Source organism: Morus notabilis, unplaced genomic scaffold (assembly GCF_000414095.1).
Source record: "Morus notabilis unplaced genomic scaffold, ASM41409v2 Scaffold118, whole genome shotgun sequence".
Lineage (NCBI taxonomy): Eukaryota > Viridiplantae > Streptophyta > Magnoliopsida > Rosales > Moraceae > Morus > Morus notabilis.
The window spans coordinates 186,635-200,464 of record NW_010364457.1 but is presented as its reverse complement, the minus strand read 5'-3'; the positions used below and the strand labels follow the sequence as shown (position 1 = coordinate 200,464).

At 36.6% G+C, this 13,830-nt stretch overlaps 2 protein-coding genes across 5 annotated transcripts; one reads left to right on the top strand and one right to left on the bottom strand.

Moving 5' to 3' along the window:
• Positions 1-2,500: 2,500 nt before the first annotated feature.
• On the top strand, positions 2,501-5,399 carry LOC21395305 (tyrosine-protein kinase Abl). 2 transcript variants are annotated; one of them, XM_010106688.2, is made up of 3 exons: positions 2,501-2,522; positions 2,873-4,914; positions 5,012-5,399. In XM_010106688.2, the coding sequence occupies exons 2-3, from the start codon at positions 2,976-2,978 to the stop codon at positions 5,164-5,166; spliced, it is 2,094 nt and encodes a 697-aa protein (XP_010104990.1). In that variant the 5' UTR covers positions 2,501-2,522; positions 2,873-2,975; the 3' UTR covers positions 5,167-5,399. The 2 variants fall into 2 exon arrangements, with proteins under 2 accessions (XP_010104990.1, XP_024026945.1); XM_024171177.1 differs by lacking the exon at positions 2,501-2,522 and adding an exon at positions 2,602-2,612.
• Positions 5,400-5,779: 380 nt separating this feature from the next.
• On the bottom strand, positions 5,780-13,542 carry LOC21395304 (protein SPA1-RELATED 2). 3 transcript variants are annotated; one of them, XM_024171174.1, is made up of 9 exons: positions 13,503-13,542; positions 13,311-13,411; positions 10,788-12,337; positions 9,511-9,668; positions 8,201-9,041; positions 7,766-7,912; positions 7,228-7,545; positions 6,933-6,992; positions 5,780-6,753 (listed from the first exon to the last, which is right to left on the bottom strand). In XM_024171174.1, exons 3-9 carry the CDS (start codon positions 12,288-12,290, stop codon positions 6,562-6,564), a joined length of 3,219 nt encoding a protein of 1,072 aa, XP_024026942.1. In that variant the 5' UTR covers positions 12,291-12,337; positions 13,311-13,411; positions 13,503-13,542; the 3' UTR covers positions 5,780-6,561. The 3 variants fall into 3 exon arrangements, with proteins under 3 accessions (XP_024026942.1, XP_024026943.1, XP_010104989.1); XM_024171175.1 differs by lacking the exon at positions 13,503-13,542 and having other exon boundaries at positions 10,788-12,348; positions 13,311-13,421; XM_010106687.2 differs by lacking the exon at positions 13,503-13,542 and having other exon boundaries at positions 13,311-13,421.
• Between the last annotated feature and the right edge of the window lie 288 nt (positions 13,543-13,830).

Genomic DNA, 13,830 nt, shown 5'->3' with positions numbered 1-13,830 from the left:
GGAATCCTTCCATATCGTCGTCAGTCTATGGGGACTTAGGATTCGCCTCCGCCTTGACTGTTTCATCAATCGACTGTCGGCTTGGATGTTATTGGTTACAATCTTGCTGTTGTTGAGTGTTTCTTCAAGAATTATTCTAAAACGCTTTAGGACGGTCGACCCTACTCTCATTGGTACGACACTCATCTTTGAAAGCTGACCCTTCAACCGTCAGCGCCTATCCGTTGGCTGCCGTGGCATGGTAATGGCCACGTGGAACCCGGTTGTTGTCCGATGTGGCAAGGTAGGTTTTCTCTCACAACAATTATCACACATATTAATGAAATAAACCTGCATTTGTCATGTTTATTTATTTATTTGTTATTACTATTTTGAAAAGATTACTATTATTATTATTATTATTATTTTGTGAAAGTGAAAAGGGCCATTATGAAACAGGTAAAACACCAACAACACTAATGTCTTAAAAAAACTGTAGGTGTGTTTGGAATTAGTTTTAAAATAATTTTATTTTTAATAAAAAGTAAAAATGAGATTGTTCTGAGACCGATTCTAAAATTACGTTTAGTTAGTTTTTAAGAGATTGTTTTGAGTATAATAAATAAGTAAAATCGTGTTTATTAATTAATATATTATAATATTATTAATAAGTATTAAAAAATAAAAACAGAAAAATAAAAACAATTTTTAACTATTTTTTAATTTATTCATAAATTTTAATTTTTAAAACATTTGTTAAATATTATTTTCATTTTTATTTTTTAAAAATTATTTTTAAAAACGGTTCGAAACACGTACTACAATGTAGCACTTGAAACACATTGGCTCTTCGACCAACCACGGAGCTATCTCCACGTGTCAAGATTCCATTGGATTATATGTGGGTGGAACCCACCACTAGTACCACTCCAATTGGTTATGGCGTTAATTTAGACAAGCAGTTAACATCGTGGACGTCGCGCCTTTGGAATCTCGCCGTCTCCAAAGTCCTCTACACCTTAAAAAACGTTAAACGTGCCGCCCACCCAAACGCCTCCCTCATGTTACCACGTGGCACACCATGATTGGACCATATTCTTTCCATATTTAATTAAAAATAAATAAATGGATTAAATTTTAAATGTCCCACAAATATCATTTTCTCACGCATTGTTTCGGGTAGAAAATGGTCACCCTATATTCATTTCGTTTGGGATAAAAAACTATTAATTTTACATGTAAATCATTTCCACTATTTTTTTTTTTTTATTCATGTTTCATTGGATACAATAAGACAAAACACGAAATAACATCTTATCTTTTTTCTTTTCATGTAATCAACGTGAAAGAATTGCAATGATGTTTCTATACATAGACGTGGTCAAACAACAGTATGATTATTGTCAACCAAATTCCTTAACCACAGTGCTTTGATGGGCTCGTTATCGACTTTAGGTGGCCATTCTTCTATCATTAGCTTTGCCAAAAAGCCCTTTTGACTTCCATGTTTTTTACAGGTCGACAGCATGAGTTAAAAAAAAAACATATATAGTACAAGAATTGCTAGTCACCGTTGGTTAACCGCGTCCAACGCATCTCCCTTACCACATAAATAAATCATAATCATAACAAGGGCATTTGGTATATCTGTCTAGTTATCTTTTAAACATCAAAACTTATGGCAAACTGTTAAAATTTGGACAAACGCATTAGAATTGCGGATGACAATCGCTGCACATCATATTATATCACGTGCATGATAAAAAAAAAAATTTCTTAAACGTTTCATAACATTTTACTAAACACATTGTCCGTTTAGTTGGAGGATTCGTTCTCTGATTCAAATTATAATTCATGATTCGTTACAGTATTTTTTCTCACAAAAAACACACGTAAATCGAAAATGATTCTAATAGAATACACACCATTTAAGCGTTGTTGTTGTTGTTTTTTTTTTTGTTTTTTTTTTTGTTTTTTGTGGTGAAAAGTAATTAACGGTGGCTTGAAGAGAAGTGAAAACGGTAACGGTCTTCTCTCTCTCTCTCTCTCTTCCTTTTTCTTTCTATTTTCTTATTTACAATTAATTTATTAATAATGAAGACGAAACTCGCGGGAAATACACCTTTCCAGGATATAAAAAAAGGAGTGTTTTAGGCGTAATAATGCCAGACTTGTTCAACGGCCACGCCTCCATTTTCCAGTCCATGCCAATTGCCAAACAAAGAAACTGCTTCTTTCTTTTCTTTTCCTTTAGCTTTACTAAATACTAAGTCGTTACAAAACTTACAAAAAAATCCCATGATTCCACCTTGGACTTTCCGTTTTCTTTTTCATTTTTTCTTCTCACCTCCCTGTTTTTCTTCTGTTTTTAGACTCGGTACACAAAATTAGAGTCTTGAAACACAAAAACCACCTTCTTCCAAAAAAAAAAAAAAAAAAAAAAAAAAAAACTTTTTTTATTTCAAAAAAAAAAAAAAAAAAAAAAAAAAAAAAACTTATTTTTTTCTCAGGTGTTTCTTGACAAGGCACTTGTTCCAGAACCTGTAAGTTGTTTTTTTTTTTTTTGGACATGGGATTTCTCTATCTTTTTCGTTTCTGTTGAATCTTTGCCTTGAATGCCTTTTGGTTATCTGGTAATTCTTTGACCATATGACATACAAATCCTTAAGTTTTTTTCTGGATTTCTAGGAATTCATAAGCAATACTATATAGCTAAGAGAGTATAATTTTGTACTGCAAAATATAGCTTTTGACGTATTTATTGTCCGTTGAATTCTTTGGAGAGTAGAATCAACCAAGTCTCTTCATTGTTGGTACTTCTTTTAGATGTGTTTTGCTCTTGGTTTTGTCTTCTAACTTATTTGATATGCTTTTTTTTTTTCCCTCTATGTAGGACTTGGCTTGTTTTCTTTTGGTGTTTCATCTTGAAGATTAGATTCCAGTTATTTATTTTCCAAAGGAACCCGAATCATAATCGTTTCAATTGCATAACTGGAATGGAACAATTCCGGCATGTCGGAGAGATCCTCGGGAGCCTGAGGGCTCTAATGGTTTTACAAGACGACATTCGGATCAACCGGAGCCAGTGTTGTTTGCTACTTGACATATTCATATTGGCGTTCGACACAATCGCGGATGAGATAAGGCAGAACCTGAAATTCGAAGAGAAGAATTTGAAATGGAAAGCTCTTGAGCAGCCATTGAAGGAGCTCCAGAGGGTCTTCAAAGAAGGAGAGCTTTACGTTAGGCACTGCATGGATTCCAAGGACTGGTTGGGCAAAGCAATTAGCCTGCATCAGAACAAAGATTGCATCGAATTTCATGTCCACAATCTGCTCTGCCATTTTCCTGCCATTATTGAGGCCATTGAGAATGCAGGGGAGATTGCAGGGCTTGATCAAGAAGAGATGAAAAAGAGAAGGGTTGTGCTTATGAAAAAGTACGACAAAGAATGGAACGATACGAAGCTTTTCCAATGGCGATTCGGAAAGCAGTATTTAGTCCCTAGAGATATCTGCAAGAGATTGGACAGTGCTTGGAAGGAAGATAGATGGAGACTTATTGAAGCACTTCAGGAGAAGAGAAATTCAATTTCTTCCTCCTTGACAAAGAATGAACTAAGGCTTGTGGATTTGTTGCTTAATAAACTCAATGGACCGGAGTCTAATCGGGGAAAACTCTTCCCAAGTTCAATTCTATTGGGATCAAAGGACTACCAAGTTCGACGGCGATTAGGGGGCGGAAGCCAGTACAAGGAAATCCATTGGTTGGGGGAAACTTTTGCCTTAAGGCACTTTTTTGGTGAGATTCAACCCTTGACAAGTGAGATTTCTAACCTCCTTTTTCTTTCCCATTCCAATATCGTGCAATACCTTTGTGGATTCTGTGATGAGGAGAAAAAGGAGTTTTTTCTTGTTATGGAGTTGATGAGCAAGGATCTTTCATCCTACATGAAGGAGAATTGCGGTCCAAGGAGGCGGGTTTTGTTCTCACTTCCTGTTGTGGTTGATCTCATGCTCCAGATTGCAAGAGGCATGGAATACCTCCATTCACAAAATATCTATCATGGAGAGTTGAACCCTTCTAATATCTTCCTCAAGGTGAGGAACTCCAGTGAGAGCTATTTGCAGGCTAAGATCTCGGGGTTCGGATTATCATCCGTGAACAAGAAATCCAATCCTCGAAACTCACCAAACCAAAACGCGACGGTCGATCCCTTCATTTGGCATGCCCCGGAAATTCTAGCCGAGCAAGAACAACAACAGCCGGGGAGTAACTCTAGCTCCAAGTACACAGAGAAAGCAGATGTCTACAGTTTTGGGATGATTTGTTTTGAGCTCTTGACTGGGAAAGTGCCTTTTGAAGATGGACATCTTCAAGGAGACAAGATGAGCCGAAACATTAGAGCAGGAGAGAGGCCTCTTTTCCCACACCCTTCACCAAAATACCTTGTCAACTTAACCAAAAGATGTTGGCAAACCGACCCGTCTCAGCGTCCTAGTTTCTCATCCATTTGTAGAATCCTACGCTACATCAAGAAATTCCTTGCCTTGAATCCCGAACCAGCCCTGCCGTTAATGCAATCACCTTCGGTAGATTACTACGACATAGAGGCGGGGTTTCTCAAGAAGACATTGGCAGAAGGGTGGTGTTCTGATGTTTCCTCAGTGTCACAAATTCCGTTTCAGATGTTTTCTTATAGACTTTCTGAGAAGGAGAAGACTTGCACAACAAGTAAAGATATTCATCACCATGAGTTGATAAGCGATACGAGCTCGATTTGTAGGGATACAGCCTCAGCCTGCAACGATGAGTATGCGACTGTGATGGAAGATCATACAGTGCCAGCAATCGATACTAGGTCGGTTTGCTCCGAGACACCGATGAAGAGTGCTCCCAAGAAATGTACAGAAGTGAAGGGTAGAAAAGGCTCAGGTCAGTTTTCACTAGTGAACTTTAGTCCATTTCTGCATTCATCAGCATATGGCAAAAATTATTAGAAGTCTGAAAAATGTTTGGTTTGGTTTCTTAGGGACACCAAAAACTCAAAGGCCGAGAAAATCGCCGTTGAATCCAGGCGGTCGGAGTTTGAAGATGAACGGAGATGGTCAGGTGAAGTTTGTTACGAGTCCTTTGAGACAAGGAAGAAGTAAAACTGGTCATGTCTCGGATTCAGAGATACACTAGCTTTTCTTCAACTGCACTTGGACATCAAATGTTCTAGTTGTTAGGCTTCCAAGCCTTCCACTCTTTTTTATTTATTTTTTTCAGGTTACGGAAGGATATCAACTATAATTCTATGCATACAGATGTTGCTTTTTTGTAAGCCTTGAACAAAATTTGCAGTTTTGTCTAAAAAAGGTAGTCATGGTGAAATTTTCCCTTCTCCGTTGCATACGTAGTTTTTTTGTATCATGGGACAAAGGTTTCAAGATGTAATGGTAGATTTTTGTTTTCTTTGTACAGTCTACCTTTTTATTTTCCTCCTTTTGTATCCTACATTTTTATTCTCTCAGGTTTAAATATTTATTATCGTTCCTAGTCTCCTAGACCATAATTTATATACTTCGTCTTTAGGTTTCTTTATGCTTGTTTCGAGAAATATGGCCATTAATTCTGCTCCTTTATGATTCTTTTCCAATTGAGTGTCATTCTCTTCATGGATTCACATTTTTGCCCATGATATCAGACAGATTGTAGTTGCATCCAAATTAAAACATAGAATAAGACATTCATTTAAGATGCATGCATTCCACTAAATCCGGCAAAGATCAAGACAGATACAAGAGAATGTCTTGGTTCATCATAATTTTGTATTAATCAAAAACTCAGAAAATTTACGAGCTGAGCTTCGACATTACATGTTACAGATACAAGTAAAAAGGAATTTCTAGTCGAATTGTTTCTAATTTGTCTCCAACTCTCAAGAATTTAATAGTAATACTAATAATAATAATAAAAAATAAAAAAAAACTTAATTACAAATGCCATTCCTCCACTAAGAACTACTATGGACACGGTGGAATAATCTTGCACGTCACAGGAACAACTACAAAAAGATGGTCACAAAATGGTACCATATGTCTCTTGTTTCTACCACTTGATTCCTGATCTGCTCTGCTGACACTGCTGATCTCAGAATCCTGTTCTCACATTGACCTTGATAATATAATTTCAAATTTTAAGCACCAGCTCTATTTCAATGCAATCCTTGGATCTTTCCGTTATTGCTCACTTGGAGCTCTAGTTTCAACGGAATCTCGATATTGTGCCGCAATCTTCTGATTATAGTTTGAGTCAAGTTTCCATCCATCTGGCAATTCATTCAGGCAAGGTATTTACATTCAAAATGGTCTACCATATTCTCGATGATTTTACCCTTCGTCCCACATGGATGGGCAGAATCCAAGGCAGATGTCAAAGAGCGAGTGCATTCATGTCAACTCGATCTCCAAGTCTCCAACCAAACTGGTTTCGGCTCTAAGAATGAGCCCCAATCAAAAAAATGGTTAGCTTTCAACTGCTCAAGGACAGGTGAAGATGGATATGAGACCTTAGTTGATGTTAAACGGGTACATTTCCTTAAACCATCTGCAACACTTTTATACAACCACTTGAGTTGGCAGCAACAACCATTTCTGATTTCCCTCTCCAGCATACACTAGAAACAAACTGGCCGTTATCGTCATCAGTCTCTTTTCCAGAAATTGAATCGATGGAGCCAAACTTGTGAGAAGTAATCGGCATAGGTAGTGATCTGTAGTAAGCATAAACCTGGGGAGGGGGAAAAAATACACAGAGAGTCATTCATAAAAGTTAAAGAAGTTGGCTATATTTTGATAAAAGGGTGAATATTAATGACATAATGCAGGAAAGTAAAATTTCATCAGTTCTACATTTTCCCTTATCTGGATATTAAAAAGAGAAAAATGACACAATCGTGCATCAAGTACCTCGTTGGTTTCTGAACCACATGCTATATAACCATCAGCAATTGACAAACCCACAAAGTTCTGAAGAAAACATCAAACATAATCAGCCAACCATAGGTAAAATGGTAAGAAGTGAGATTCTTAAAGAAGTGGAAACAAGAATTAGATCCTAAACTTATTGTCAAGAAGGCAAAGAAAAAAAATACACAAACACACGCACACATGTACAGAACCATATAAATCCAGATTCTAGCATAATGAACAGCTTAAAGTTTCAAGGGAGGAAAATACAAATAAATTAATAGAAAAATTAAACCTTTTCATTAGTGTGCCCGCTAAGTGTTAAGCTGCAAGCATTGGGGGAAAGTCCAGCAGAAGTGGTTTTACTGAGATCCCATAGCTTTAAGGTGTTATCAGTGGACGCAGAAACTAGGGTCTCAGAGTCCAAGAATTTCACATAGCTCACAGCTTTGTCATGACCAGCCAATACACACCAGGCTGTTTTAGCATATCGAAGATCATAGCAATAGGTTTTGTAATCCGCAGAACCAAATGCCAGCAAGTGAGTGGAGTGCGGAGAGAATTGAACACAGCAGACATTTGCAATGTTCCTGATAGTTCCTAAAGAATTTTTCTGCACCAAAAGAGAGAAGGGGGAAAAAAAAAAGATAATGCTAATATTGAGCAATAGTACGAAAACCGCTAATATTGAGCAATAGTACGAAAACCTTGAGAGAGAGAGAGGCCTAAGATGTGGATCCGATATTATCATGGTAAGTGCTTTCTATTACTCTCCAGTTCGTGAGTGTAAGTGTATGCAGTGAGTGAGAGAGAGAGAGAGAGAGAGAGCATACATCATTAATGCTCCACAATTTCACAGAACAATCATCACTTCCACTGGCTAATTTTGTGGGATCTACTTGTGAAAAGTCCACAGACCACGCTCTTTTTTCATGCTCATTGTATTGAGAAAAAGCCTGACCAGTACTAGCATCCCACAGCTGAATATTAAAAAAAAAAATCATGTCATAAAAAAACGAAAGACAGTTTCTCGTTAAGGCATCATGTTATGGTAAATAGAAGCAAATTAAAATAGGAAAAAAAATGGAAAAAACAATATTTCCTGTCACCATCACTTAACATCCTTGTAATGTTACCAATTAATCCTGCAAGTATAGTAAAGCTGAATGGGTAGGGAATGGTGCAGTAACAATAAAACACAACACAAGAAGTCTTTCAAAAGAATAGATAATAAAATTTGAATACTCTCTAATACACAAGATACAAACCTTGACTGCACCGTCATAATCAGTTGAAGCCAAATAGTTTTTGATATAGTTGTTCCAGCAAACACAACTGAGCTTTGATCTGTTTGCCATCTCGATCGCTGGATAATGGATGTCCACAGAATCATTAAAGAGAGAATTAAATTCAAATATCTTTATTTTCTTCGAGACGCCAGCAGCTGCAAAGTACTCTTCATCCCTATCGAAACTCAAGGAGCATATTACATTAGAGGAATTGTTGAATTCCCCATTTCTTAGTACTCCGCGCACTTCAAACTTACTGTAATGAGCGTACTTGCACAAGCCATCAAAAAAGACTCCCAGACGGTCAGTTGGAATTTGTTTCTCTTCATCTTTCTGTGTCAAATACCAATTCTCCCGATTTCTCAACAACTCCTTGTCTTGGCGTACTGTTACATCATTCTCAGGGAGCTGAATTTTGGATCTCATAGAGAAGTAAGCACTTTCAAGCTGACTGATACTTTTCATTAACCTCGACTCATTTGCATCAGGAACAGTGGATAACTGAGAAAGCTCATCTGAGCTTGAAGGTTCTTTATGAATAAATGTATTTAACCTTCCACGGACAGAAGAACCACCATGCAAACAAGAACGAGCCAAGTCTCCTTTGGGCTGGTGCCTTCTCTCAACTTCTTCAATATCTGCCTCTAAGCACCGTATGTCTTCCACTAACTTAGAGGCATCCTTCTGCTTCTGGTCTTTCAGTGACGTGAGGAAATGCAATAATAAATCTGACTCATTATCATCCTCGTCAATAGATGAAGACAAATCTTCCGCACATGCCTCCCGCAACCCACTAACTACTTCAGATTGCAGGATTTCCCTGTCATAAAGCAACAATTATTAACTAGAACATCGTATCATGGTATAAGATCAAATTAAGGATTAAACTTCAAAATGATCTTTACCCAAATCTAGTCCGACTCCATGAATTCAATTGAAATAAGTGACGAAATGAAAATATTCCCAAAGGGGAGTGCATATGCATAATGCCTAAGGACACTTATAATTCTTTTTAACTTTAATTGAAAGATTACTATAAGAGAAAAATCACACTTCAAAGATCAAGTGGCTTCTGTTATCCTTTGAGTAAATAGAATATATCTTAATTCCGAAATAATGGAAGGAATAACCTTGGCAACCTTGGCAACCTTGGTAGATAGAATATATCTTTCATTATAGTTAACCAAGGAAATAACCTTGGTATCGTGAATGCAGTAAAGATATACATATCTTGAGGCTACTTCAAGTACCAAAAAACTCAGATTTACCAGACAAGAATTCAGGACTACCTTGTTGATGGACGTGATGATGATTCAGGATGAAGTAGCCAGAGACAAAAACCAGCTTCCTTGGAATTTTCTGATAGAAAATTTGGAGGAAGAATCCTATGACGCAAATCTGACATAGCTGCGGCATGTGCGCTATCTGAGTCAAAATGGGCAAGTAACTGAAAGAAACAACCCAAACTAATGCATCAGATTTTTAGTCAATACCTGAATAATTATTTGTTTTAAAAAACTGAAAACTCCTATGCATATAAATAAAAAGGCCACCGAAAAGAAAGCTTAAGGGTGCATTTGGAACTCGTTCCAAAATGATTTTGTTTTTTTGTATGAAAATGAAAATGAAAACGTTTTCAATCTCAGACATAAATCATTTTTGAAAATGCGTTTAGTAGTTTTATCAAGAGATTGTTTTTAGTATAAAAAAATCCATTAATATCTCTTTCTCTCTCTCTCTGCTCAAGAGAGGAGAAAATGGAAACAAAATATGAAAAACGACAAAAAGTCGTTTTTCATTTCTCTCTCATTTTACACTAAACAAAAAAATCGTTTTCATTTCCTTTTTTGTCTTTAATTGTGCCAAATGCCGTTTTCATTTTTTCTTTCTCGAAAAACATGAAAAACAAAAACAAAAACAACTCCAAACACAGCCTAAATGTCCAACTAAATGGTGAAAACACGTAATATGATACATGCAGATTATTGAAGACGTAAAAAGAAATATTGAGGAAATAATTAAAATGCATGCAACTATGATTTCTTTTTCAAACAGTACAAGCCATTGCGAAACTCACAAATACTACAAGAGAACCAGATTATTTTTTTGCCTGGCTGCTTCATAAATTATGGAATTCCTGTTAAGATTCGACTCCTATCAATTCAAAAATGCCTCAAAACAAACAACAATAGCTAGATGTTAAACTCCATTTTCTTTTTATAATTTCACCTGAAATGCTTAAAAAATGCCTACAAAGTACAAACATAGAAGGAGCAGGTGCACAAAGTCCCATCTCCCAACCAAAATAGCTGGAAGTTGAGATAATTTTGTAATAATAAATCAACTAGAACTCCTACAAATAACCTTTTTTGCAACATCAAAATAGATGACTACATTGTTTAGCATGATATAGACACAAAATAAAAGTGAACGAGTATGTGCCTGTTTGCCTATTTTGTTTACAATCATGCCTCAGATCAGAAAAAAAAATTTACAATCATGCCTCAGATCAGGACAAGAAATTTTGTTCTGCAAGTGCAGTAATGATGTTCAGCAAGTTCCGTACCTCAAAAAGAAGCACACCCAGACTGTAGATATTAGATGAAGTTTTGCAGCTGCCCTCGTTCACCTCTTCAGGACTTGTATACCACTTCTCTTCCAACTTCTCACTTGCAAATGCCATATGTTCTCTTGTATTAGAGGCAAGAAGGCTGCCAGACTTGCTTAAAGTCCCATGTTTTGTAACCAGGTCATCTTCGTTGTATTCATTGATGGTATTCTGTTGACCAGCGATGTTCACATGGCCAGGTTTTGCAACTGCCTGTCTGAAGTCTGAATTGGAAGGAAAATGAAGCCACTGCTTAAGAGCTCTTGCATTTTGACTCAACTTTAACTTCTTTGCCGACAAACCAACCGAGGAAAAAACATTCTGCTCCACTTGCCTTTTACTGGGCAGGTTACTCTCCGGTAAAGAAATATCTTGATCTATCAGACTCTGTGATATTTCTTTTCGGACAGGCGATCTGAGGTACTTGACCTTATTTGAAGGCAACAACTTGAAATAAGATGGTCTTAAGCTAGGCAAGGCAACTCCTTGTGTATGAGAACAATCCACCAGTTCCACAATCTGTCTAAATACATACAAGCGCTCCATTTTATTCACTTGAGAACGCCCAACTTTCAGCCATTCTCTCAAATTAACTCCATCGCAATCAGAGGCCCCAGCCCTGGATCTGGTGTTCGGCATGTGGGAAGGCTGATTAACAATTTTAGCATCGTGATTCTGTAATGCATCAGAAGCTGCTACATTTCCACCAGCAAGCTTTGTAGTATTCCGATCTCTAGACTCAAGATGGCAGCCATCTTGAGATGGGCCCTTGAATATGATCCCCTTGCCTTTCAAGGTGTTTTTAACAAAAAACTCGGAAAACCCTGATTTAGATAGAATCTTTGTCCGGATAGAGCCAGGAGCATTAGCTGAAATCCCTCTATTCTCAGAATTTGTCAATTCTTCCACAACTTCATTGTGATTATCATTGCAAGACTTTTGAGCCAAAAACTCAGGGAAAGAGGAGTAACCCACATCCTCCAAGCTACTAGTCATTCTCTGACCATTGTCCCTGTATGCAGCATTTCCACGTGAACTCCCACTACCTGATCCACCTGCTAACTGATATAGATGTTGCCACTGGTTTTGTCTAGTCTGCACTCTACCTAAACGTAAACTGGTCGATGTACCAACAATAGCTAAACTGGAACCATTGAAATTTCTTACATTTAATTCTTCCACCGTGACACCAGCATCATCCAAGGAGCGAGGATTATTATTATACGGGTGTTCTAATGAGTTTACATGGCTTATACCTCCAATGTTTTTAGTATCCAACATGTCTCCAAATTCCTGATGTGAGCTTTTCGAATAATCGTTCTCACCTGGTATTAGCATTTCATGTGATTCTAACATGTTGCAGCTTTCAAGTCTTGTAAAATACTCACTATCCTTTCCCTGAAGGTGACCACCCTCGGCTGCATCCAGCGGAGTCACCTCCTCCCCCACCCCGTCGTCCATTCTTTTAAACCGACCTCATTCACTCAAATTCTTGAACAGCCTTTGCACTGTCAATGGACTAGAGACCGGTCAGGAACCATACAAATTAGTCACACTACTATAGTTATGCAGAGAAGAAATAGCAGTATCAAGATGCCAAACAGTATTAGGAAGTTTAAGTAGTCCCTCAGTTAGCGTTCTCTTTTCAGGAGCGGCACAAAAGTTTTAAATGTATAAATTTGAAGGGGAGAGAAAAAGATTATGTAGGTAGTAGGTCATAATCTTCTGTAGTACCTGGACAAAGATCATGTAATGTTTTCCCAAGTATAAAACATTATAACAAACTTAAACCAAACACGTTATGCTCATAATCAATATTTCAAAAGTAAACATACTGACAACAGCGCCAGAATACATGATTGACGAAGCCAACCAACCATAAAAGGAAAACTTCCATAATGATAATGATCAAGCACACAGGCCTCCAATTCTTGTGTAAGAGACCAACCACGATTATACTCCGTTTGGTTGCCAAGAAAACAAAAGAAAGTGGAAGAGAGAATAATGGCCGTGTTTGGAATTGATCCCTTTTTGTTTTTCACATTTTTTAAGAAAGAAAAAATAAAAACATTTTCAAAACGGCGTTTAGCATGATAAAGACTAAAGTCATTTTGCATTTTTTATTTTCGTTTTCCCATATCTCGAGCAGAGATACATTAATGAATTTTTTTATACCAAAACGCATTTTTAAAAATAATTTCTCTTAAAATTCAAAACGTTTTCGTTTTTATTTTCATACAAAAAAACAAAATCATTTTAAAAATTCCAAACGCGCCGATAATTCTCATTTCTCAAACTCACGCCAAGACACAAGAATCACTTAGCTCAATGAGCAGTCAATAACATACAAACATAGAAGCACAAATCACAAAAACACCGCCATTATTTCTACCATTTTCTCGGCAGACAAACAGCACAAAAACCAATTAAAGGAACTGAAAACACAAAAGATGTAAAAATAGAATCGAATTAAGCGCATACCTACACGAATTCCATCCGAGAACGAAGCAATCGACAGCGAAAATCCGTGGGAATTGAGAACTACAGAATACAATTCACAGAACTAGCAAAATCGCAAAACCCTAAAACAAAGACAAGCCAAACAGAAGCTCTTGAGAAAGAAAGAGAGAAGAGTAATTAAAGCGATAGAGAGAGACGCATGGTGGTATTTACCGGAAAATGGAAACGAAATATCTCTTTTGCGTAACCTCACATCCTTCAATTTTTACAGATAATTTTCTCTCGTTTTCTTATTTATTTTTATTTTTGTGAATTTAATTTGTTAATTACGTTTTTTTTCTTTTTTACACTGTAAATTATTTAACAATAATTAATGTGTTATGATAATAAATCCTACATTTACCATAAAGTAATCTTAAATTTAGAAGGAGAAATAAAAAACATCATTTTATATTAATAAAATTAATACAATACAATAAATCTTGGATTAAATTCAAAATTTATAAATAAACACGTATGTGTTTTAAAGGTAAATTTTAAA